This window comes from Passer montanus, unplaced genomic scaffold (assembly GCF_014805655.1).
Source record: "Passer montanus isolate IOZ18808 unplaced genomic scaffold, ASM1480565v1 scaffold68, whole genome shotgun sequence".
NCBI lineage: Eukaryota > Metazoa > Chordata > Aves > Passeriformes > Passeridae > Passer > Passer montanus.
The window spans coordinates 943,659-968,933 of NW_024371926.1; the positions used below are offsets into that span (position 1 = coordinate 943,659).

A 25,275-nucleotide genomic window follows, 5' to 3' on the forward strand; every position below is an offset into this window, starting at 1 on the left:
GGAGAGCTTGGTACAGCTCCGGAGCCCAAACAACTGTGCAGCCTCCACATCCTGCCCCGAGCCAGCCCTGGGGAGGCTGGGTGAAGGGAGCTGGGGTGTCCTGTGCCAGAGCTGAGTCCTCAGTGGTCACCTCGAGCCACAGGAGAGAAGCAGGGCTGTGGGTGTGGGCAGTGACCCTCGGAGGGACAGGGAGCTCTCTCCTGCACACCTGTTGGCTCACTGCCCTCGAACCACAGAGCAGAGCGTGGTAAGGAAGCGAGTACAGCCAAGATTGGATTCACCAGGTTAGGCTGGGGTGAGGCTTCCCCTGCCCTTTGCCCTGCCAGGGGAGTTGGAGCTCCAGCAGCACGTCCCTGATCCACCCTGTGAGCCATAGCACCATCCCTCGGGAGCAGAGAGCTTCTGCTGAACTCTCGAGAAATGAGACGTGTCTCTTTGCATTTATACAGAGAAATCACATTGTAAAACCCCAGGGCAGGGAGGGGGAGCTGCCCTGTGACCCTGCCCTGAGCAGAGCAGGCAGCAAACCCACACAGGGCTTGCCAGGTCTGGCTGGCACAGTCCTTGTCCCAGTTCCTCTGCTCAGGCATCACCTCTCACAGAGCAGGAGAATCCAGGGAATTCCAGCCAGTGGCACGCAGACAGGTATTTTCTACCCAATTCAAAAATGTGTTTCTCTTCTGCAGGACCTGAGCTGTGCCTTCCCCTCCCGCCTGCCTCCCTCCTGCCACACCCGGGGTGGTGGCCGGCCCCAGCTGTCCCCAGCCCGGGATTGTCCCGCAGCTGGGACTGGCCCAGCGGAGTCACAACGTTTCAGGCACCTGTAGTTTGTTGTAACCTCTCATTTTCTCAATCTGCTGTGTGTTAAGTGGATCCTTCAGTGGGGAGTTCAGCGGGGTGCAGCTGGGGTCCCTCTCGCAGGACGGCTGATTTGTGGCTGCGCTGCAGCTGGCAGCATTTCCTGGCATTTTCTTAAAGCTTTGGTGAGTTTCCCTTCCACAAGTGAGTCTCTGTCCTGTGGGACACCAGCCTCCATAGGGGCCAAGGTATGAACCACACACTCAGGAAGCTGGTTGTCATTTTGATTTTGGGTTTTTTTTTTAATTTGAAATAATTCTTTGAAGCAGATTCAGGGCAGATGCCACTGACCTCTTATCACAAACAAGTATTCGCAATGATAAAGTCATACACCTTAAAACACAAAATAAGGGGTGAGGGAAGAGAAAGAGGCCCCTGCTCTGTGTCTGGGCCCCAGGTCAGGGAGAGTGGCCATGTGGGTTCAGTCTCATCCCCTGGCTGAGTGGGGCTGTGCTGGGGCTATGTGCTTGGGCTCCATTTGAGGCCTTTGATCATGAAATCAATCCCATGGGGGTCTGGGTCCTTCACTGGCTTATGCTCCACCTCTGCTCCCTGCAGTGTCCCCACAGAGCCCTGGGGACACTGTGGCTTTGCCTCCGTGTGCGCTCCCCCTCCTCAGCAGCGTTCCTCCACAGTCCTGGGCAGGGGGTGTGTGCAGCCTCCTTCGGCATGTGTGTGCGGCCTCTGTCAGTCCGTGGGTCAGTCTGGAGTATATGTCTGTCTCTGGACACGTGTACATGGTGTAGCAGTGCTCTGTTCAATAAAGCTTTCATATACATAGCAGCAATGTTGCCTTGCCATCCGGTGACGCGCTGGCCGGCTACTGGGCAGGGCTAGCGGGCGTCGCGGGCACCGTGGCCCCTCTCTGTCTGTTCTTCCTCTTCTTGGTGCCAGACTTAGTGTCTTTGGTGTCTTTCCGATTTCTATTCCCATTGTCTTGCTTTCCTTGCTCCTCCTTTTTCTTCCTTTTCCCTGCAGTAAAGCAAAGGGGCACTGTGAGGTGGAGCGAGGCATCGGGGAACAGATTGGCCCTGTCTCCTTCACCCTGCCCCCCTGGTTAATTCCTGGGCATTTAGTCACTGCTCAGAGCCCTTTCCCCTCAGAACATTCAACACAGCTGCAATCCTTGTCCATTCTGTAGCAAGATAACCAAACCACCATTCATCCTGAAGACTCTAATTCCTGGGAAAACCAGAGCAATTCTGGTAGAGATCTCCCATCACAGCAGCACAAAGGCATGCATCCTTGGCTGCTCTCTGGCCAGGGAACAAACTAAAATGAGGGGTTTTTGGCATGGGTTGGACTCGGTGATCTTGAAAGTCTCTTCCAGCCTTGCCATTCTGTGAATTCTGTAAAATAGCTGAAACCTGTGGCACAGAACAAGCTGTGCCAAGGATCACCACCCTGGGGGCCGTGCCCCTTCCACCTGCAGCTCTCCCAGGTCCATCACATCCTCATCCCCTGCACTCCAGAGGAGTCAGGAGCTGCACAGCACATTTGTGGCACTGGACAATTGGCTGACTGCTTGTGCCTGAGCTCTGAGGGGTGTGGGGAGGGATGGGGAGCCCCCAGCTCTGCTCACCTTCGGGGCACTGGTTCTTCTGCACCGTGCAGCGCCGCACCTCCGTGGTTGCAGGGCACAGAGACACGTCCCCAGAGGGAGCCTGCAGAATCCGCCGTGTTCGGTCTTCATTGCCCTTCTTGAAGCCACAGAGCTTCCTTTTCTTGGAGCAGGGCCCCCACGGCCCCCACTCGCTCATTTCACATTGTGCTGCCAGATAACAAGAGAGCCCAGCTGTAACTCCCCTCCTGCCTTGCCAGCCCAGGCCATCCCAGAGCCCACCACTGCATCTCTCCCCCCTTAGGCTGCAAGGGAGTCTGTGTTTCCCCAGCAGGTTCCTAAGTCCCTGAGCACCCCTTCCTTGCCACACCAGCTCTGGGTCACAGCTCACAACACCAGAGGCTGCTCCCCATCCAGGCTGGTTCCCAGAGGGCTCTGCCCCACGAAGGGCTCGGCATGGGGGACCATAAGGGGTTTGGATCATCATCTAAAGCCCCCTGCAGCAGTACCCACGGGCAGACATCAGTGCAGGGCTGCTTACCAGGACTGCTGCACTCCATGGTGCCGTTGGCAGCAGCGTAGCCTTCGGGGCATGTGACATAACATCTCCCTTTGTGCAAATACAAACCTTCCTTACATTTTGTGCAAAAGTTTCGACTGAAACAGGACTCACAGTTCTCAATTTTGCATTCTGGGGAAAAAAAAAAAAAAAAGCAAAAAAATCACCAAAGCCATCACGTAATCTGATGTGAACAGAAGACTCAAGGAGCTCCACACTGCCAGCCCAGGGGTCTTGCAGCAGCCAGGCCTGGCTGTGCCACTCAGAAGTGACTTTTCTTTCCCTGTGCAGGACAGCCCTGTGCTGCAGCTCTCACAGCCAGCCAGCAGCAGCCACTGCCAGGCCAGAATCAGGCAGGGTGGGAAGGTTTTGGGCTGGGGCTTTCAGCAGCCTCAGTCAGCCAAGGGGACGGTGCAAAGGACACAGCCCTGGCTCCAGCTGCAGCTGCAGGACAGGCTGCATGGAAAGGGAGCTAGATGGAAAGCTGGCTGTGAGGGTGCTGTGCATGGAGCTGCCAGGGGAGTGATCCCATGTTTCCATGTCCAGCTCTTTCTGGTGCTCTGGCTACAAGATGCAAGTCAAGGATTTCACTCAGAGCCGCCTGAGTCTGGCGAGCAGCAGAGCAGGAAAGGAGGCACTAAGTGCCTGAAAGGATCTCCCTCCTCCCAAAAGCTGCCAATCTGGCAACCCATGTAACAAAACTGCCCAGAGGTCCTGCAAGATCCCACACCCACAGCATGCCCGTGCAGTGCTGGGCAGGGCTCTTCTCAGGCTGCCGTGCTCAGCCCTGCCTCACCCTTGCTGACAGCCACAGCAGCTCCTGCACCTGAGCAGAGGCTGCCCTGCAGAGCCCTGCTGCAGCAGGCACAGGGCTGCACTGCCTCCCTGGTGGTCAGCAGCCTAAGATAGGAAATGCCAGGTCATGATGGCTGGACCTTAGAAGCCTCTCTCTTCCACCTTTGGACACTTACTTCTCTCTCTTAAGACTATAAGTCACTTTCCCTTGACCCTTACTATTGGACAATTCCTAAAACCCCTGTTCCCTGTATAAAGAGCTACTTTTGCCCAGTTTGTCAGAAGAGCTGTCCCTGGGAATCTTTGCAGAAGATCCCAATAAAGACACCTCTGTGGAACCTCACACAGCCTTCTCCTCTCTCTCCCTGCGTCTGCCCACAGCACTTAATAAAATCACTCAATGAGCTGATAATCACTAAAAGAGCTGAAATCTCCTAAGAGCTGAGCTTGCTAAGGTGGCTGGGAGCTGCCTGGGAGCTCGGGCAGGCTGTGCTGAGCAGGACTGAGCTATCTATACCATTGCAGCCCACCAGGGACACCCCAAAGCCTGGCAGAGGCCACGTTACCCTGCCCCTGGCCCTGCCCAGCCCTTCCCCCCAGCCCCACACTCACTGATGCACTTGTTCATGTCCGTGTTGCGAAGGCCGAAGTACCCCAGAGGACAAGAGGGCAGGCAGATCCCAATCTGGCGGATGTCGTTGCGCTCCAGGAGGATGAAGAGTTTGGGGGAGCACCTCAGGCACCCGTTGAACTCAGAGCACAGGTCACAGCCTCTGGCACAGCCCTGACTCAGCTCGGTGCTGACTGCAGGAGCAGGAGGGAGGCAGTGGTTAGTGCTGGGCTCTGCAGGCACCAGCTGTGACCCCAAACCGCTGGCACCACTGGCAGGAGGGCAGGAACTGGGGCACAGCAAGGCTCCTGCAGCACTGGCACGCTGCAGCACTGCTCTGGATGGCCACAGGAGCCAGAGCTGTGCCAAGAATGGGCACGAGGTCACAACGGTGGCTGTGCTGAGCAGCAGGACCCCAAAGCAGCCACCAGCTGTGCCCAGCACTGCCCATCCCAGCCTGCTGCCTGCCAGCCCTGGTGCCCGTGTGGGGCAGACACTAACATGGGCATGCCCAAGGGGTCCAGCACCTCCTGCTGCCTCCCCTGCAGTGCCTCCATGCCGAGGAGCAGAGTGCATGGCCCTGGAGCAAAACTGTTCCATTAATTCTGTCCGTGCTGCGTCCCAGGCTGGATCTCGCTCTGACCCTTAAATTCTCTCTGGCAGTCAGGAGGTGTCACTGCCCCCAAAATAGAGATGTGTTCTCAGCTCCTACATTCAGTCCAAGAAAAATACTCAATCCCATGTCTTGAGAGTTTTCTGCTTTTAATTATCATATAAAATGCTGCTTGTTTTGAAACCAATCGCATTCTTTGCAGACTAGAATGCAGGTTATTTTTATTAGTTTATTATGCAAGCCATGTCCTTGTTTATAGAAAAGCTGTGTATTTAAAAGATGTATTCTTTTAAATACCATGTTTACTACACTTCAAAAGCAAGCACAGAGCAGCACAGCGTTCAAGTGTCAGGACTAAAGGTGAGAGAGCTGCTCTGTTCCCCTGCCATGACCCAAGAGCTGCTCTGATCCCCCACCATGACCCAAGAACCTGGCATCCCCCACTGCCTGCCCCAGCCCCATTGCCAGGCCTGTCTTCAGTGTTTTCCCAGGCTTCAGCCTTGTGAAAAGACACTGAAGGCAGGGGGGTCCTCAGCCCCCAGCTGCCAGGAGGGTCCCCTGGTCTGGATTGAGACCCCCCTGGCACTGTGGACCTTGGCCCCTCTCCACAGAGACCCTCAGGGATGCAGCCCCATCCCTCCTGCAGAGCTGGGCCCTGGTGCCAAGCTCAGCATCCATGGCAAAGGTATAAACTGGGCTCTCACTGGAAATTGCTCTTTATAGCATTAGCCATGACGTCAGGTTTTCCTTGTTCTCCCAGGGCTCAGCAGTCCCAGTTTTAATATAAAATCAATTTTCTATAATTTAATTTAAACCAGTTTTAATGTAAAACAGCTCTAACATGAGCTTACATAAAGGAGGGCAAACGCCTGTGGCTGCTCTTGTGCCAATTCTGCCTGGCTGCCCTGCACGAGCCCCTCCAGGGACCCTCTGGGCTGGAGGCAGAACTGACCCCCCTGTGACCTCAGGGAACAGCTCAGGGCACATGGGGAGTGGACTGGGGGGTCTCTGCAGGCTCTTGGGGCACCACAGCCCTGCCCAGCTCCCTGTGCTGCATTCACACCAGCACGACCTTCACAGCACCATGAGAGGAAGTAGAGAAGAAAAGCATTTCATACATACTTCGTCTTTGCCTCTTGCCCTTCACCACTTTGCTGCTGCCTGTTAGATCCATCGAGCTCAGAAAAACCACCACCACAAGCAGTCCAAGCTGCATAGTAACTCTCCAGCGCTGCAGCCCCTCCGTCGTGGGGTGGCTGGGGGAGCGTGCTCCGCAGCTGGGCTCTCTGCTGCCGCTAAATCCTCCCGGGTGGGATCAGAGCTGAGAGTCTGTGCACGGAGCCGGGGCTGCCACCATATCCACGAACGACAGCAGCACCAGGCAGCTTAGGTAGCAGGGAACATGGCTCTACCTTCATCCCTGTCAGGAGTGCAGGAGCTCGGCCCTAGTCCCGTCGGGGGCTCGGCACTGCGTTAGCTGCTCGCACAGGGACGCTGGCAGGAACTGCAAAAGAAGAGGAGAACGGGTTAACCTGACAGGCAGCATCACTCCCACAATAGCTGGGGGTGAGCAGGGGGCTGTGGGGTGCACTGGGGGTGCTGGCAGATAGTGGCACCTGGAGTGGTGTGGGGAGAACTGTGCTCCAACCTCATCCATGAGTCCCTGTTGCTAGCAACCAGCATCCATCTGAATACTCAGTGCATCTTTGCCATCTGCAAACAGTAGTTAGAGCTGGAACTTGTTTAAAATAGAGCCAGACCCCTGGGCTGCCCTCCCCAAGAGGCAGATGGCTGCTGCGGGTGCCAGGCACACAAGATGTTTCCCATCAAGTGGGCACCTCTGGGGCTGGTAGTGAAGCCTAGCAGGGAGCCAGCCTGCAGTCCCCAGCCGGGGCTGGGGCTGTCTGGGGACGGGGTGGGATCCTCTGCGAGCTGCCCAGAACGCTGCCTTTCTGCTCTGAGGGAATTTCCAAACCTCCCGTCTCCTGTTCCCCGAAGCACAGGGCAGGGTCAGCGCTGCCTGCACAGGGAGCTGCTCTGCCCCGGGCTCACCGGCAGAGACAGCCTGGCGTGGGGCAGAGAGCCTGGTGTGGGGCAGAGAGTCTGGCGTGGGGCAGAGAGCCTGGCACGCGGCAGAGAGTCTGGCGTGGGGCAGAGAGCCCAATGTGGGGCAGCAAGCCTGGCGTGGGGCAGAGAGCCTGGTGTGGGGCAGAGAGTCCAACATGGGGCAGAAAGCCTGGCACGGGGCAGAGAGCCTGGCATGGGGCAGAGAGCCTGGTGTGGGGCAGAGAACCCAACATGGGGCAGCAAGCCTGGCATGGGGCAGAGAGCCTGGTGTGGGGCAGAGAGCCTGGTGTGGGGCAGTGAGTCTGGCATGGGGCAGCAAGCCTGGCATAGGGGAGAGAGCCTTGTGTGGGGGAGAGAGTCCAACATGGGGCAGAAAGCCTGGCATGGGGCAGAGAGCCTGGTGTGGGGCAGTAAGTCTGGCATGGGGCAGCAAGCCTGGCACAGGGCAGAGAGCCTGGCATGGGGGAGAGAGCTTGGTGTGGGGCAACGAGCCTGGCATGGGGCAATGAGCCTGGTATGGGGCAGTGAACGTGGCATGGAATAGAGAACCTAACATGGGACAGAGAACCCAGTGTGGGGCAGAGACAGCCCAGCTGCGAGTGCCACGCTGCCCTCACCAAGCCATGGCACAGAGTGGCCCAACGTGCACGGCAGGACGGAGTGATGAGATGGCAACACCAGCAGGCCAGGCTGGCAGCAAACCAATGGCTCTGCATGAAATTGGGGAGAGAGAAGGGAAGCCCAGCTGCCCGCCAGCCAGCAGCCAGCACTCCACATGTGCCATCCTTCCCTGAGAGAGCCCAAACCCTTGCTCAGCTGGCTCCTGACAGGGCATTTCCCTGTGGTTTTCAAATGGTTAGTTTTCAAGTGGTTGATGTGAAGGGCAAGCTCCATGCTGCACCAAGAGATCTGGCACTGCCAAGCCGGGCCCCACTCCTCTGTGCAGCTGGCAGAGCAAAGCCCTGCCAACGGCAGACATTGTGCCGGAATAAAGGCGACAACATTTGCTCTGTGAAGTCAAACGAAACAGAAAATTGTTTTAATCCCTTTATAATAACTGCGCAATCACCGATGCCCCAAACAACTGCTGGCGACAGTGCTGGAAGAGAGCCCAGCCTCTGCCTGGGATGGACTTGGTCCCCGGGGGCTGCTCCCCTCCCTGGCCCACCCTGCCTGGGGGACCTGCTGGAGGGCCACTGGCCCAGCAGCCCCCTGCTCCAGCCCACCTAAGGGGGCTATGGCCCCACAGCAGAGCGCCTGGAGGGAGGGGGCTGCTGTGAGCTGGGTGCCGCTGAGCTTTGTGGCAGCACGTGGCACAGACACTCCTGGCAGGCCTGGCTCACCTGGGCCACGGCCACTGTCCCCCTGCCCTGGTGGCTCTGAACTTTTCACCGCGTCCCCGCTGCGGCTGCCGGGGCAGGAGCCCAGCGCTCGCCATGTGCTTGTCGTTACAGCCCACGGCTGGTCCGCAGGATTTTCAAATAAATAATTAGTCACTTGTGTAAACACCAACTTGTTCTGCACTTCCAAGCCTGTTTGCTGCGAGCTGCTTTATAAACACTGTCAAGTGCTTAAGCCGGGCTGGTGGGAGCATTGACGGGGCTGAGCACAGGGGGATCCCCGCAGCTCCTCTGCGCTTTGCAGGGACCTGGGGGGCAGCAGGGACCCTCGGGACAGGTGGTGTGGGACAGTCCACATGCCCAGCAGGGCCACAGCAGCCTGGGGATGGCATCAGTGCAGCTCCAGAGGGACCGTGGTGCTGCGGCCGCCGCCGGTGTTTAATTAGGGCGGCTTTGCGGTGCAGGCGCCCGCAGGAAGCACACGCCGTGTTTACACAACACTCACAGCTTGGGCACGGTCCCCCGGCGTGGGGACAGCAGCAGGGATGGATGTCCTGAGGGAGCAAACACAGCCCTGGTGTGCCAAGAGCCAGCGTGACGCTCGTGCCACCACCACAGACCCATTTCTAATGGGGCAGGGAGGTGCCATGGGAAACCTTGGGACTGCAGCACAAACCAAGCGAGCACATGCTTCTCCCTCCTTGATTCCTCACTTTCTAGCCCAAAGAGAGCCTGGGCTTGGCCACAGCTGCTGCCTCAGCACAGAAAGGCCACTGGCACTCTAGGTGCTGTCTGGGCAGGTCACACATGATCCACAGGTCTCCAAATGCCCCCTTGAGCACCTGGGGGTCTGTGGTGAGCTGGACTGTCTGGCTGGACTGCCTTCCCCACCCTCACTGCAGGACACGAGTTATGATTCTTTCTCTTACTGCAGCCATCAGTCAAGCTCAGGTTGCTGCAAACAATTTCCAGTCTAAACATTCGCAGGATTTATGCCATTATCCAATCTACAGGAAGAATTTGGGGTAACCTGAATTGTTCTGAATTCATTTATGGAGAGACCTGGCCCCTGAATCTGAGATGGCACTAAGCCTTGTTTGCAATTCAATCAGGATAAATTGGTCCTTGGGAGCTCAAATACAAACCAGAAAATGTAAACCATCCAGATAATTTGCCATTAGTCCTCCTACACACAAGGTGAGAAAGACCAACATTATATCCCCAGGATATTTGAGACCTAATCCACAATAACTAAATTGCTGATATATTGCCTCTTGCTGAATGTACCAAGGATCCCAAATGTAAACAGGCTCTCCAAAGGTTTACTGAGCCTTGGAGAGAAGGACCAGATGCTGGAGGCAGGACAGACCTGGCTACAGCAGCAGCAGGAATGAACCCCTGGGAACTGCCAGGTCGCTGCCAACAGCCCAGCTGTGAGCTGGGGAATTTGGGTTTCCAGGCCCTGGATAGAGAAATTGAATTTCCTCTGTGTGAATATGCACAAAGTGGCTTCCTGCAGGAGGAGTCATGGTTTGCAGGGTTTGCTTGGTCCCAGCCCCACACCAGGGGACAACACCCAGGACACACCACCCTGAGACCTCCCAGCCCCAGGACACACCAACCTGAGGGCTCCCAGGACCAGGACACACCACCCTGAGGGCTCCCAGCCCCAGGACACACCACCCCAAAGCCTCTCAGCCCCAGGGCAGAGTCCAGCTCTGTAAATTTGTGGGTGGCAGCAGCAGCTCCACGCTGCTCACTCCCCATCCTGCCTTTGTGGAGCTTTCAACAGCCCCCTCAAACCCCAGAGATGGCAGCTGCTCATCCCCTGTCCCTGTTCCACAGCGCCCAGGGATGTGCCCATGCTGCTGGTGCTCCCTGAGCCCGCTGGCTGCCCTGCCCGTGCCCTGTTCCCTGTGCTGGTCACCCCATGGCAGAGCTCCCTGCCTGCCCTGCCTAGGAGGGAAGGGCTGGGGGAGCAGGTTTGGGCCCTCATTCTCTTTGGGAAGTCCCTCTGTGCTGCTGTGCTCCCAAGGCTGATGCTCCAGGAGCAGCACTGGGAAACCCTCTGCAGTGGAAGGTCCCACCAGGCTTGGCTGGGCCACCACAGCTGCCACAGGGTGTCTCACGTGCCTCTGGCAAGCAGCTCTGCACATGCACAGGCAGAGCCACTTTGTTGTGCTTAATCCTTGAAGCAATAAAAGACGGCTGCATTAAGTCAAATTTCCGAACCAGAAGGTCTTCATTTGATATTAGATCCCAGTGCCAAGTTCTGCAAAATCCCCAACCCATAAACTCCAGCGAAAAAATAAAAATAATAAAAGCCCAATCTGGCAGCAGAGCTATCCACAGCATTGTTGAGGTCTGACTTCCTCCACCAGCTCCTGCACTGCATTCCCCGTGCTGTGACACTGAGGGGCTGCTGCTTTTGGCCATCCCTGTGCCCTGCCCTGGCAGTGGGAGCTGCCCCAGCCCCTGCAGCTCCCCCACAGCAGCTGCTCCAAGAAATCCACAGTGCCACAGGCCTCCCTCCAGGAGCAGAGTGCTTCAGCGCTGTAAAACATCAGGAAATGTTTTACAGGGGGATTCCCATGGCCCTCATGCCAGCGCACAGGCAGCACGCTGCTCTGGAGAAGGAGGAGGAGGCAGAGCCTGAGGCAGGCTGCAGGATCTGCGCCTGCTGCTGCTCCACAGAGCCAGAGCAGCATCTGGAGCTGCACTGCAATCAGCCTGGCAGGCACGGCTCTGAGCCTGGGGATGTGACTGCAGTCATGGGACAGGCAAACCTCTGTTGGCACAGCTCGGGTGGGTCTGAGCCTCCTGCAGATCAGTAACTCACCAGAACAGCACAAACAAATCACAGACCAGGAAACAGAGCAGCCCAGTGTGGGGTAGCACAGAGCAGGGCACTGAAAATCTGGTTTTTTCCCCTAAAAGCCCATAGCTGAGCAGGGTCATGCTGAGCAGGTGCCCCAGGAGGTGGGGATGGACACACACCGTGTCAGGTACAGCCCTGGGGGTGGGAGCAGGGGGGTCTGACACACCCAGAAGCACAGACTGAGTGCTGAGGCTCATCCTACAACAAGTGCACACACATCCAGCTCAATACCCAATTCCCCCCTTATTTCTCTGGAAATGCATGCTAACAAGGGCTCACAGCTCCTTCCACCACAGACCCTGCCTGCCAGCTTTGTGAACACAAATGTCCAGGCTCACAGGGGCCCGATGAGCCACGGGCTGCTGTGCTGAGCTGCCAAAGCTGGAGCCCTGAGCACACCTGGGGCTTCCTGGTGGCCATGTGCACAGGAACCATCCGCCAAGAGCAGCTTCCTGAGGGGATTCCCAGTGCTCTGGCTCTCCCAGACATCAACCTGAGCCCTGCAGAGCCAGGAGTAGCACCGACTCCAGCAGCAGAGGAAAACAAACTGGGAAAAAACCCCACAGCCTCAGCTCTGGGTGTGTGGCAGGACAGAGAGGAGGGAGTGACAGGCAGCCAGGGTGCCCTCCAGACCAATTTCTGCTGCCAGCTGGACTGAGCCCATCCAAACTCTGCCTTTTAGTGGGATGACAGCCCCCTGCAGCACTGGGACAGGGGCAGCAAGGTCTGAGCTCTGCAGGCCTGGCAGTGCTCGGGGTGGCTTGCAATGGATCCTGCAGCCAGCCCACGCTGCCCTGCTGCCCGTGAGGAAGCTGCAGCCCCACGGGATCTCCCTGGAGGAGGTTGGTGGTGGGCATGACAGGAAACCTGTCACTTTGCCAGGTCTCAGGCAAAGACAGGCACTTCCACCCTTGGCAGGATGACACGTCCCCCTCACACTGCTCAGGGAAGGGTCTCTGCTGCCAGTGCCACCTGCCTCGGCTGCACGGCCCCCTCTGTCCCCCTCCAGGGCTGTCCCCACAGGCCAGGAGGGCTGAGCTGGCCCTTGGCTCTGGTGCTCGCCAGTCCCAGCCTCACAGGCCAGGAAGAGCTGTGCCAGCTCACATCTGGCTTGGCTGATGGAAATGTGGGGCTTGTGCTCGGCTCAGCTGCTGCCTGCACACGGTGGCACAGCTGCCCTTGGCCGTGCTCAGGGCATCCCTGCATCTGCAGAACTTTAGGCTGTGCTCAGGGCATCATGCCCTGTATTTCCAGAGTTTTAGACTGTGCTCAGGGCATACTTTAGGCTGTGCTCAGGGCATCATGCCCTGTATTTCCAGAGCTTTTGGCTGTGCTCAGGGCATCATGCCCTGCATCTCCAGAGCTTTTGGCCATGCTCAGGGCATCCCTGCCCTGTATCTCCAGAGCTTTTGGCCATGCTCAGGGCATCATGCCCTGCATCTCCAGAGCTTTTGGCCGTGCTCAGGGCATCTGCAGAGCTTTTGGCTGTGCTCAGGGCATTCTGCTCTGCATCTCCAGAGCTTTTGGCTGTGCTCAAAGCATCTGCAGAGCTTTTGGCCGTGCTCAGGGCATCCCTGCTCTGCATCTCCAGAGTTTTAGACTGTGCTCAGGGCATCTGCAGAGCTTGTTGCTGTGCTCAGGGCATCATGCCCTGCATCTCCAGAGCTTTTGGCCGTGCTCAGGGCATCCCTGCTCTGCATCTCCAGAGTTTTAGACTGTGCTCAGGGCATCTGCAGAGCTTTTTGCTGTGCTTAGGGCATCATGCCCTGCATTTCCAGAGCCTTTGGCCATGCTCAGGGAATCATGCCCTGCATTTCCAGAGCTTTTGGCCATGCTCAGGGCATCATGCCCTGCATTTCCCGAGGTTTTGGCCGTGCTCAGGGCATCATGCCCTGCATTCCCGAGCGGGTGCCTGTCCCCGCTCCTCCCTGCCGCGTCCCTCAGGGTGGTGCTGCTGCTCTCGCAGCGGCCGCGCAGGGGCCAGGGAGCTGATCCAGCCGAAAGGAGCCTTTTTTCCAGGGTGGTTTGCAGGCATGTTGCAGCACTGGCGTTCCCAGCCCCGCGGTGCCGCTGCCATGCTCCCACCCAGCCTGCGCAGCCCTGGCCCCGCAGCGGGGTGAGCGCATGGAGCCGGGAGCTCATCCCCTCCGGGGTCACCAACAGACAAAACCACTCCAAACAGAGAACCCGCCGGGGAGAGGCTTCCCTGCGAGTCCCTGGGAGATCTCAGCGCAGACCTGGCGCCCCACACAGCATCGCAAGCACTGCCCCAAGCTCACAGACCTGCAGGTGACGGAGTTTTTTGTGTGGGTACCTGCTGACCCCCGTGCAGCAGAGTGGGGGCTCCATGCGTGCCTTGGCGTTTTCTTCTCACCCTATTTTAATGCCTTTCACTGTGAGGTGCCTCTTTAACCCCAAACCACATCACCTGAACCGTTCAAGGGAACACACATGCCTGAGACTCGGCAGCCCAGGGGTGGGCAAGCCCAGTGACCCCCAGCCAGCTCTCTCAGCACGTGGAGACCTCAGCTGGAGCCACCCTGACCCACGCCAGGCTGCAGGAGCCCTCGCTGACCCTCACTGCATCCAGCAGCACTTCCCTGCACATCAGCACCACTCTAATTAGTGCCGGCATCCCCGTTAATGATTTCCCCCCTTCCAGCTGCACAGAGCCCGTACTCACCCCACGGGTGCGTGGCAGCAGCCTTGCCTCAGGTGCAGCCGCAGCAGGACTGAGGCAGCAGCAAATCCACTGTCCTCGCTCCCACTGGCACCAGAGCGGGGCAGAGGGCACGGCTGCGCCCCGCAGCCGGCCCGGACCCAGCCGGGAGCTCCGGCCAGCTGATCAATAGCCCAGCTGCCTCCGTCCCCGTCCCCAGCCCGGTGCCAGGGGACGCAGAGAGCAGCCCGGCTTCCCTGCAAGCCCCACGGACCTCGGGGGAGGGGGAGGGAGGCAGGGGATCCCACAGATGGTGCTGTGATTCCGCGCAGCTCTCATTGTCTGGGCTCATTATCCACGTTGCACAAGGCAGAGCCGCGGGCAGATGCTGACACGGCTCGCCTTCTTCATTAGCAGCCCCGCGTTGCAAAAGCTCCATCGACACAAACATGCATGCTGAAGCCCTTACCTTCAACTTGTCACTCCCTCATCACTGCGGAAAAGACTCTACTGGGTTCTCAGATTTAAAATACTATAAGAGCAACTACAAAATTCCTCAGTTCCTCCAGAGAAAGTTACACACACGTTTCTGTCAAAAAAAATGAAAAACATGTTGATGGCGAGTTCATGGAGAAGCCTGGTGCGTTTGGGTTTTGTGGTGGCTGGTTTTTTAAAGCAGGTTTCTAGCGGGGTTTGCACAGAGAAACAAACCCCTCTGCGATGTGCAGGATCTCAGCTCGTAAAGCTCCTACTCCATCAGCCCACGCTGCTCCCTGCGTATGCAAAGCAGAAAGTTTGTGATCCTATCACAGCAATTTGCACATTCATAAATCCCGGGCTCCATCCGTAGACTCCGTCCCCATCCAGGGGTAGGGGCTTTTTATTATTATTATTACCAGAGTATCCAGCTTTGTAAAGGCATCCAGTGCAAACTCCTGCATGAGGGAATTCCACCCCACTAGTACCACCTCCTAAGACAATATCCAGCCAAAATATTGTGGCTGTTGCAAAACCCGGACTGGAGCTCCACGAAGGACCTTCCAGCCTCGCATCCAGAGCCAACAGGGTCTCAGTAAATTACTGCAGAGTGACACACCATCCAGTTGTCTTTGTAGTCTCTTTTATTTATGACAGTTAATTCCGAGTTATTACTAACATTTTAGTGGTAAGTGGCATATGAAGTCATCAGCTGTCACAACTGCATCTGTTAATAAACATGTCAGATATTAAAAGCAGCTTATTATCCTCTGGAGGGGGGGAAGGCATGAAGGCAACGAGCTCAGAGCCTGGTTGTTTTTCCATTGCTGGCTGTGCAGCAGGAGGAAACACTCCTGCTCAGGAGAGCAGCATGGCTGTGCTGGGGCTGCCTGGGACACCTGCCCTGCAGCACACCTGAGCAGCCCCAGAGCTCTCCTCCCTCTCCCTCCTCCACCTGCACTCCAGGGTGGACACGTGGTAGACCCTGCTCCGTGCAGGGAACAGGGAACATCAGTGCTCAGGCACCTTCCCTGAGCCCCACCACGCCTGCTGGGGTGGGCAGAGCTGCACAGGGGCTCAGGGAGCAGCCAGGTGTTCCCAGAGCCACTCTGGGCCCTGGCCAGTGCTCCTGTCCCAGCCACACAGAGGAGCTGGTGGCCACCAGCCTCGAGGGCCAGCAGCCATGAGTGACCCTCATTCCCCACAGGGCTGATGTGATGCCATGAGCTCTGCCCAGAGCCCTGGTGCCCTGGAGATTGTCCCAGGGGTGTGTGACAAGCTGCCAGGCAGCCCCTGGGCATGATGTGCCCATGGACCCTGGCAGTCTCCTGGGGACACCCCCCGGGCTTGCAGGGCTCTGAGCTGGAAGCCAGAGGGCTCAGGCTCTTTCAAACCCTGTGGTGGCTCCTGGGTCCCTGCTGGGTCCCTGCTGGGCCAGGGCAGTTCCCCTTCAACACTGCTGCCCTTGAGCCCCCACTGAAGGGAGGTCCCTGAGTATCCCTGACAGCTGCTGGCACCAGCCCTGGAGTGCTCAGTGACTCCGTATGGACCTGACAGCCCTGAGGAAGAGCAGGGCAAGGGTATGGACACAGAACAGGGCACCAAGCACCCCCCAGACACAGAGATCCTCATGAATTCCTCACACAGCCCTTGTGTGGGGGCAGCTGTGAGCACAGAGGTGCAAAATACCCCAAACACAGGCAGGAGGGGAAACTCACCCTTTCTGCAGCTTTTCCTTTGTGCTGTGTGTTAGTGCTCATGTACATGGACGTTTGATTCATCCTGAGCTCTCCTTGGCACCTCGTTAAATGTCCCTCGTTTCCTATTTGCAAATGATGTCACTGAGATCTTTCTGTCTCACAGAGTGTGCTGCTTGCTGGCAGATGCTGAGCAGTCACTGCTGCAAGTCTCCATATCCAAGACCTTTTTCTATTTATATTTAGAGCTTTTTTTTTAAACTTTCTATTCTAGGAAATTCTCAAGTGCCATCAAATGTTGTCAGGGACAATGTTACTCCATTGACTGGATGAGTAAAAAATTATGAAGCCAAGATCTGTATTTGATGCACATGGAGCAGCCAAACCTCCTTTCTGATACTGGAGTGGTGCAGCCTCTGCTGACAGCTGTAGATCAAGTTTCCAGCTGAGCAATAAACCCCAAAGTCAGAGCTCTGTGCTGGCAATGCTGACAGACCCAGGGCTACCAGCACAGCAGTAACCAGCCAACAGAGCAGTGGGGCTGGCTGAAGGCAAAGGGACACACTCCCTGGTGCCAGAGGTGTCATTGCAGAGACATCTGCAATTTTAGGGTGAATCACACCAAAACCTGCACAATAAACCCAGCACAAAGTCCTACAATTCCTCCCCCTCTGACAGGAGCTCATTTACAGGCTTGGTTTTCTTTAGCTAATGGCTCTTGAGGCTGATCCTAAATTAATCCCTAACAGGTTGTTTCTCTCCTCTACAAAGGGACATGAAATTCCCTGGTTTAGCAGGATAAGACACCAAGCTGCTCCAGATGGAAAGCAGAGGGTTCCTTGACACCCACAGCAGATTGCCTGGGCTCCTCTGGCTGGGACACGGGCACAGTGGCTCTGCACAAAGCTGAGGGGACAGCCCCACTCTGCTCCTGCACGGGAAGTGCCAATTCCTCCACATCCCCCAGCCCACCCTTACAGTACATGCTTCTCCTCTGCATTAAAAACCTGCATTATTCTGGTGCAATTTCATCCCTCTGCACCTCCTGCTTTGCAAAGCCCTCTTGAAGAGGGGGAAGGTGTTCCATGGAAGGCTGACCCTGCCCAGGGACAAGCAGGAGCCATGTCCCTCACCTGGTGCAGCTGAGGGCAGGGGCTGTGGCTGCACCCAGGTCTGCACCAGGCAGATCCAGCACTGAGCACCACAGCTTCCTTCAGACCCACATCAACCCTACCAGTGCCTGCAGATTCCCAGCTGGCACAAAAGGTGCATTACTCATCCCTGGTGCCTCATCAGCCTCTGATAATATCTCAGCACAAGCAAAAAGCAGAAAAGACACTCACAGAGAAAGCAGAAGGAAAGCAAGTACGTCCTGAAGGGTCTGTGACACTCCCAGACTGGACACGAGCTCTTTTCTGGCTGCTGCTCTGAGGTTCTGAGCTGCAGGATGACAGCCCAGGCAGTTTGTAAGAGCACCTGAACACCAGCAGAGTGTCAGGAGCACGGCTCTGCCAGTGCCTGCCCACTGCCTCCACTCTGCCCTGGCTGCCAGGCAGGGCCTGCGCCCCTGGCAGGGCTCACGGGAGGAATGGGCTGGAAATGATGCCCAGGAAGCTCCCCCTGGACATGAAGCAGAATTTCTTCCCTGTGCAGTTACTGAAGATTGTCCAGAGAGGGTTTCTCCCTCCCTGGGGCTATTCCAGAACCATCTGGACACAATGCTGTGCCACGTGCTTCTCTCTCTTCTTGACCCTGCTGAAGAAGGGAGGTTGGACCTGATGACCTCTGTGGTGCCTTCCAACCTGACCCATCCTGTGATTTCCTCTCATCCTTCATTCACGTTTGAATGAACAACCCGCACTCCCCACAGACATCAGCCAAAGATGGCACTGAGTGTGTCTCCTAAATGCCTCCAGCCTGCTCCCTTAAGGGTGGAGAGGTTCCCTTGGGGCACTGCTTTACCCTCTTGAGGTTCACAGAGGCTCTGCCTCGAGCACACGAGGCTCCTCCTCTACACAGCCCCAGACAGAGCTGAGGATGGTGGAGAGCTGCTCACCCTGGTCTCACCACCACCCTGTGGCACGCCAGGGGCACCGTGGTGCTGTGAGAGCCCGAGGATGTGAAGCTGGGAGAGCCAGAGGATGTGAAGCTGTGAGAGCCAGAGGATGTAGAGCTGACCTCCTGACAGGATCACTGGCATGCCTCTGCTCCCGGAGCAATCCCGGGCTTCCCTCCAGCCCTGCTGATGCTCCCTGCTGGGAGCCTCTCCATCTGGGATTGTCCCCAGTGCTCACCCCAGGCTGGTGCTGAGAGCCACAGCTGGGCAAGGGGAGGTGGATGGGGAGGATGAGGAGGGAAAGGCTCCCTCGGTGCACAGCCATGGCAGCTCTGCCCTCTCTCTTTCTGCCTTTTGGCCCCTTCCAGTTTTTGGATGCATTCATTATGTGGGACCTCAAGGTGAGGCTGGCCCAGACTGTGTTGTCTTATTTTTTTATGTTTTTTTAAGCCTTCTGATGTTTACATTTTTGTAACAAACTTTTTAATGTGATTTATGTAAATAATTAATTGTTTTGGGTTTTTTTTAGAGGAGGAGAAATTTGATAGACTGTTGGTTTGTCCAGTGTCATTGGAGAAGTGGCATTATCATCCTCCGATCCACTGTCACTTTTAAAAATTTATAAATGTTGGAATAAAAAAATTAAACTTTCCTTCTTTTTACCTTAAAAATTTCAATATCCACATCATTTTATTTCGTGTCCTGTACCAACAAGCCTGCAGCCCACAGCAGAGTCAGGCAATCCCCTTTTCTTACCTCAGCACAGCTGCAGAGCCACGCCAGCTCCTGCAGCGTAAAACCCTCTGTGGGTGACAGCACAGCGGGACCCTGTCACCCCAGAGCTGGGGACGAGCTGCCCAATCCAGCCCAGATGTGGGGCTGGCAGCACCCCCTGCCCCCTGGGCTGCTCGGGGGGCCCAGCAGGACTGAGCTGCTCTGGGTTCACTGTGCCCAGGGCTGCTGTGTGCCCCACTCGCTGTCCAGACCTCCTCCAGGGCCTGGCATCTCTCCTGGCACCCCGTCCGTGCAGTCTGGACATTCCCCTCTCCCCAAGGAGCAGCATTCTGTGCATGTTGGGAAACACTCCTTTCCCATTTGCTCCCAAGGCCCTTTCCCCCGTTGTTTGAGGAATGCTGTTTGAATTAGCTGCACGGATTGCAAACAGACCCCGTTGTTTTCCTTTCCCAATGCAGGGAGGCTTCTGTTCTCCCTGGCCTGCTGGATTAACCAGGGGCCTTACACACTGACCTCTCTGCAGCTCAGGGAAGCTAATTTAATCCCAATATTGTTACAGATCACAGCAGGACGGATGTCACAGATTCCTTGAGGCGAAGCAGCCCGGAGTGCTGGCAGGGACAGCAGCACGCTGTGTTTGCAGAGGCAGGAGCTGCTGCAGTTCTTCTGCTGAATTCCCTCTGCAAAACTCATGCAGCTGGGGAGGACAGCAGCACTGGGGAACAGGGGGATCCCCCGAGCACTGAGGTCTGAGGAGATGCTCTGCCTGCATCCCCAGTGCCCTCTGAATGCTGGCAGAAGAGGGGGAGATGCAGACTCGCTTCTCCTCGCTATTCCTTTCTCATTATTATTATTTTTCCATCGGTGCCTGCTCCTGAAAGTGATCTGTGAAGTGATGCTGAGCCTGGAAGGGGCCTCAGCACCCTCACAGCAGGGCAATCCATACCCCCCTCACTTGTGCTTTCAGAGTGAACGTACATGCTCATCTTGTCACAGCTCTGCCTCCCCTGGCCCCACCTGAAACCATCGCTGTCCCTGGCACAGCCAGGGGGGGTCCAGCCCCCCGAGCAGGGCAGGAGCCACCAGGCTCTGGGGGGAAGCCCTGCCTCTCCCAGCATTGCTCAGGGGGCTTTGATGTTGGGGAAAAATAAATTCCTTTGGGATACTATTAAAGAGAAGTTTGAATGATGACACATCGCAGGGCTGGGGCTTCCAGCATTTCTTGTAAACTCCATCCAGAGCTGGAAGTGGAAGAGCCACTGGCACAGCCAGGAGGACATGAAACCCAGAGCCTCTGCAGCAGGAGTGGCTTTGTGAGCAGCCTGTCCCTCTCCAGGCATCTGCTCCCTCCCTCCTGCCTCTGCTGCTGCTGCAGATGTCCCTGAGGGCCACGGGCAGAGTTTGGAGAGCACGGATGGGGCACCCAAGGGAGCCACAGCCCTGGGAGCCAGTCCTGGGAGACTGGGACAGGCATGGGAGCTGGGCATGCAGCCCCTGCTCAAGCCCATCCTTCTCCCAGCCATGATCAGCTCTTGGGAACATTCCTGCTGGATGACATTTCCCAAGGCATAGAGAAAAAAAAAAGCAAAAAAAAAAAGCACTTTTTTCCCAATATAAATTCTTGCAACATTAAAAACCCCACACAATAGTTGTAAGCCCTGGAACGGCTGGGGGTAAAAAAGTTACAGTTCAACATGGAAATAGCACTGCCATCTCCAACTGGTGAGTCCCAGATGTGGGACATCATGTGTGACAAAACCCCACGGGCGGGACCTGCAGGAGGCCTGGAGTTGTTGTGGGCTCCCATCCCCGTGTGGGGACAGGCTGGTACCCTCGGGAGTCCCCTGGGTCACCTGCCACAGCCAGGGCAGAGCCCTGATCCTGGGCTGGCCCTGGCAGTGACACAGAGCTCCTTGCTGTGCCCACGGAGGGCAGGCTGCAGCAGAAGGGACCTGCGGCAGTTTTGGGACCCTGGGGTGACTTTGGGGTGCTGGGGTAGTTTGGGAATGCCCCAGCCATGAGCTGGAGGTTCCTGCTTACCCACAGGATAGGTGCTGGTGCTCTGGGCTGTCCTGACACAGCAGCAGTGGGTGGGAGGTGCCTGTCCGTGTGTCCTCAGCAGCAGGGGACGCGTGTCCCCTGGGCAGGGACCCCTCCAGGAGCCTCACTGCACTGAGAGCAGCTGACCAGATCAGCAGCAGGCACGTGGAGGGAAGCCCTGGGCAGCAGAAGCAGTTAGTGATGTGCTCTCTCTGCTGTACCCCGAGCCACTTGCAGAACATATTAACACAGGTAATTACTTTAATTACAGCTTGGCACTCTTCCCTGCCCGTGCCAAGGGCGCATGTCTGCCGTGCCCAGCCACCTTCTGCCATGCAGAACTTTCCAGCAGAGCCAAGAGCTTTGCTGGTGTGGATGGGAAATGTCTACATATTGTGTCTTAAACTATATAATTAATTGGATGCAGCACTGAGCAAGGAGCTAATTCTGCCCGGGGCTTTTGGTCATTGTGCAGACATGGAGAAGAGAGAGGCCCAGCCTGGCACTGCAGGATGAGGCTGGGATGGAGAGGCTGGGCAGGGAGCAAGGCTCAGGCTCCCAGAGCCAGGGCAGGGAGGCCAGGAGGGGGAGGATGAGGAGGGAAAGGCTCCCTCGGTGGGAGGGACAGGCAGCACAGCCATGGCAGCTCTGCCCTGTCTCTTTCTGCCTTTGCCCCCTCCAGTTTTTGGATGCAATCGTGTGGGAGCTGGAGGTGAGGCTGGCCCAGCCAGTGTCAGACAATCCCCTGTTCTTACCTCAAGGCCGGCATACAGATACAGACTCTGTGGGCCTTCTGTCATACCCTGAGAACTTCCTACAAATCCATTTTCCCCCAGCAGCACCTGAATCCCCTCACCCCACATCCCCCTGAGCCACCATCCCTCATTACTGCCCGTGATCCCCACCCCAATGACCCACAGCAGGCACCCAGTGCACCCAGCACTCACCAAAGGCACCCGTGCCTGCATCTGCAGGGATTTAAAACCTCTACAGGACCATTTGAAATCTCTACAGCACGAGGAGAGACGGGTCAAGCCTGGCTTTTTCGGGAGGCACACCATCCCAGAACAGGGCAGGACAGGCAAGAACACAGCCAGGGCAGCCGTGGGGCAGGGGAGCAGGAGGTGGGGCAGTCTCTCGTGGTGCCTCTGCCCTGGGAGCTTTGGGGTTTCATTTCCAATTAAGTTTTTCATATGGTAACATTCAGAATTTTGATGGGAGATGAGGCTACTTTTGCCTAAGAGAGAACATACTTTCACTGCTGCGCCTGGCCCAGGAATGAATTCTCCACTATTAAAATGTAATTTAATTTATCTCCATGGGTTTTGTGATGACTGGGATTTGTTCTAAGGAGACCTTTAAAGGAGAATTTTTGCATTATTGAATGTATGTGCTAGGAAGTTGAGTTCTGGCATCCTCTGATAACCAAATTTCTTTTCTATCCTCCACTATATCAATCATGATAAAAGCTCCTGCCAAAGCCCTAACTCAAGCCATGCTTCTGGCATATTGTGAAACAAATCAGCAGGGAAAAAAGCAAAACCCACAAGATGCTCTAGTCCAGTATTTTTTAATGTAAGTTTCAAGGGTATTGATGGTTTACCTCATCAGGTAAATATTTGTAACACAGTTGCATTCCCAGGGTTAAACCAGGAGCAAGTGGCTGCTGAAACTGCAACTCATTTGCTCTGACAGACCCCAAGTAGCTTAAAAATGAGTTTTCCTGAGATCTGAGGCCTTGCCCATGCCGAGCAATGGCACTGGTGCCTTCCCAGCCAGGGCTGCAGGGTGATCCCGTTTTCCAGGGCTGTCTGATGGACACCCAGCTCCCCCAAACACAGAAGACCCCGCTGGGCTGTGGGCGAGCTCTGTGCATGGAGCAATGGGCAAGGCACCCTTGGCCCTTTGCCTCTTTGTGAGATGGTGGCCAGGCAGAGAGAATTCTTGTGTAGAATTTTAGTTTTATCCCTTCCCTGAGGCACCAGCAGCATCATGAAGCTGATGAGCACCATCATGACCATCAGCAGCAAACCAGGCTGTGGGGAGAGCTCCCTTCCCCGAGAGATCTCCAGGGCAGCAGGGAGCCCAGGTGCGTTCAGCACCGAGGCTGGCATCGCTGCCAGTTCCCTCGTGGCACGCAGGGCTGGCTGGCACAGCCGGCGTGGCCACCCCACAGTGCCTGGCTGGCCGAGGACAAGGTGCCTGTGTGGTCCCGGCTGCCGGCCGCGAAGCTGCTGCTCTGCTTTGCGTTTAAGTCAAAACCTGGGAGCTACTGCTTGCAGGCACTGGCTGCTCCAGCAGGCTGGAGTGGGAGAAGGGAGAGAGCTGCCAGATCCAGCTGCTCCCCGCTCCAGGAGCTGATGGAGGATTAGCCCAGCAGCGTGTCTTTACAAATTGTCAGTTCCCAGAGTACACAAAACAAAGCTCTGAGGATTGAGTGTCTCAGCGCAGAGGCAAAGGCAAAGGCTTTGGGAACCTGATAGCACTTTCCAGCCAGACACGGAGGCGTGTGGAGCCCGGCCTCCTGCGGCCCCACAGAGCCCAGCCTGCCCCACAGCAGCTCAGCCTTGGCAGCTCTGGGCTGGTGGCTCTGCCTGCAGCCCCGCTGAGCCTCTCCCTGTCCAGGCTGGAGCCCCACAGACCAGAGAGGGTTTGTAAAGCCACCAGAGATCCCTCCTGGGACACAGAAAGCCATTCCCTGCTCTCCAGTGCCACTCTCCTGCGAAAGGCTGGGGCCTCCCCTGCAGCTGCCCTGCCACGCACGGTGGCAGAGCTGGAAGCTCTCACTACTTGTTTCACGGGAACTTCCGACACATTTCAAAAATTGTTTTCATTCTGGCTTGGAATGAAGACAAATATTTCAGAAATTTCCTGGATAACATAAAGTTTAAAATATCCTCCAAACTAAAATAGAAGCGTTGGGCTATCTCAGCTCTTGCATTATGTCATATCATGCCAGCTCACAGCACACTATGCAGAGTCACAGATGACTTCTCACGAGGAGACATAAACAAAAATACAAATAATGTCAGCAAGGCAGGAGAAACGAAACGCTGAAATGACAAATCCTCTAAAACTACTTTTTTCCCCTCCCTGTGCAAATTAATTCTCCATGAGAAATCGCTTGGATTTTTTTTTTAAAAAAAAGAGCACAGTCTGGCCAAAGCAGCTCGGATGCCCTAAGAGCAGGAGGAACGTGATGCCGGGATGTGCCTGCCCGGTGTCCCTGGCCGCGTCTGACCCTTTATGTGTTTCTGGCGGGGCACGGGCGGTGCGGGGCCGCGTGTCCGAGCGCCCCGAGCGCAGCCCGGCGCTCCCCGCTCCCGCTGCCGCGGCACGGCGCTTACCTGGCTCAGCTCCGCTCGGCCGGGGCTGGCTCCTGCCCTCCCTGCGCCCCGCGCATCTCCCGCCCAGGCTCAGCGGCGCGGCCCCGAGCCGGGGCTCCGCGCCGGGCAGAGCTGCGGGCGCCGGCTGGCTGCCATCCCCCTGCCCGCCCCGCGCCGCTCCAGAACGGCTCTGCCGGGGAAGGAGCGCCGGGGCTCATGTCTCCGGTGCTGTATCCACCCCTTCCCACCCTCTTGGGGTTCGGTCCTGCCAGTTCCACTTGTGGGCTGTCCTCACCACTTTGGGCCTTTCTACCGCTCCCCTTCTTGTGGCTCTGGATGTCACCACAGACACGCTTTTATGAGAGTGGGCTTGTGCAAGGCTTGTATAAAGTGTTCTCAGAAATACGAGGTCCTGTCATTTGTAAAACTAATAAAAATGTCCAATAATTTTTACAAGGGAAAAATGAGTCATTGGATGGCACATTTCTCATTACTGGCATTTTACAATTAAAATGAGCATCTATTGAATCAATCCAAAGCTCTTATTGTTAGCAGACACTAATAACTTCCTGAGCTATTGAAGATACTTTTTTTCTGAAGAAACATGACCCTTTGCCACGGCATTTCTCGTTGAGAGTGGTATCCAGCTGAGACCAGCTCTGCTCAGCTCCTGCTGGAGGCTTTTCAAACACATCCTGATGAGACTGGTGGCTATAACTGGGTGGGAAATTGTTTTTAAGCCCTCAAAAATGTTCAAGATTTCAAAATTTTTCCCGCTCCACATGGGGACGAAACCAGAATTGTTCAACATTTTTACCAAATTAAAAAAAAAGAAAAGTCCTCATGGAAACCATCTCCGGAATAGCCAATAGCCATGGGTCAGGCTGAGCCAGGGAAGCTCGGACTGCCACGACGGTGGCTGCCCTGGCATCAGCCAAATTTGCTCCCAGGGTGCGACACCCATCCCGGACCTCGTGACCTTTGCTGGTGAAAAATTAATTCAT

At 56.3% G+C, this 25,275-nt stretch overlaps 1 protein-coding gene across 3 annotated transcripts; it reads right to left on the reverse strand.

Moving 5' to 3' along the window:
- Positions 1-1,129: 1,129 nt before the first annotated feature.
- On the reverse strand, positions 1,130-24,419 carry RSPO1 (R-spondin 1). Of its 3 annotated transcripts, none has more exons than XM_039729216.1 (6): positions 24,293-24,419; positions 6,119-6,500; positions 4,386-4,577; positions 2,961-3,110; positions 2,441-2,629; positions 1,130-1,830 (listed from the first exon to the last, which is right to left on the reverse strand). In XM_039729216.1, the coding sequence occupies exons 2-6, from the start codon at positions 6,210-6,212 to the stop codon at positions 1,679-1,681; spliced, it is 777 nt and encodes a 258-aa protein (XP_039585150.1). In that variant the 5' UTR covers positions 6,213-6,500; positions 24,293-24,419; the 3' UTR covers positions 1,130-1,678. The 3 variants fall into 3 exon arrangements, with proteins under 3 accessions (XP_039585150.1, XP_039585149.1, XP_039585148.1); XM_039729215.1 differs by lacking the exon at positions 24,293-24,419 and adding an exon at positions 14,410-14,466; XM_039729214.1 differs by lacking the exon at positions 24,293-24,419 and adding an exon at positions 13,596-13,623.
- Positions 24,420-25,275: the final 856 nt, after the last annotated feature.

What these genes read in the sequence shown, in the direction of transcription:
- RSPO1 (XM_039729216.1), bottom strand. Translation starts at nt 6,212, where the DNA reads ATGCAGCTTGGACTGCTTGTGGTGGTGGTTTTTCTGAGCTCGATGGAT. An exon ending in CATGGAGTGCAGCAGTCCTG is followed by an intron (nt 2,630 to 2,960) that starts GTAAGCAGCCCT and finishes GTTATCTGGCAG; the next exon opens with CACAATGTGAAATGAGCGAG. An exon ending in GAAGAACCAGTGCCCCGAAG is followed by an intron (nt 1,831 to 2,440) that starts GTGAGCAGAGCT and finishes GCTTTACTGCAG; the next exon opens with GGAAAAGGAAGAAAAAGGAG.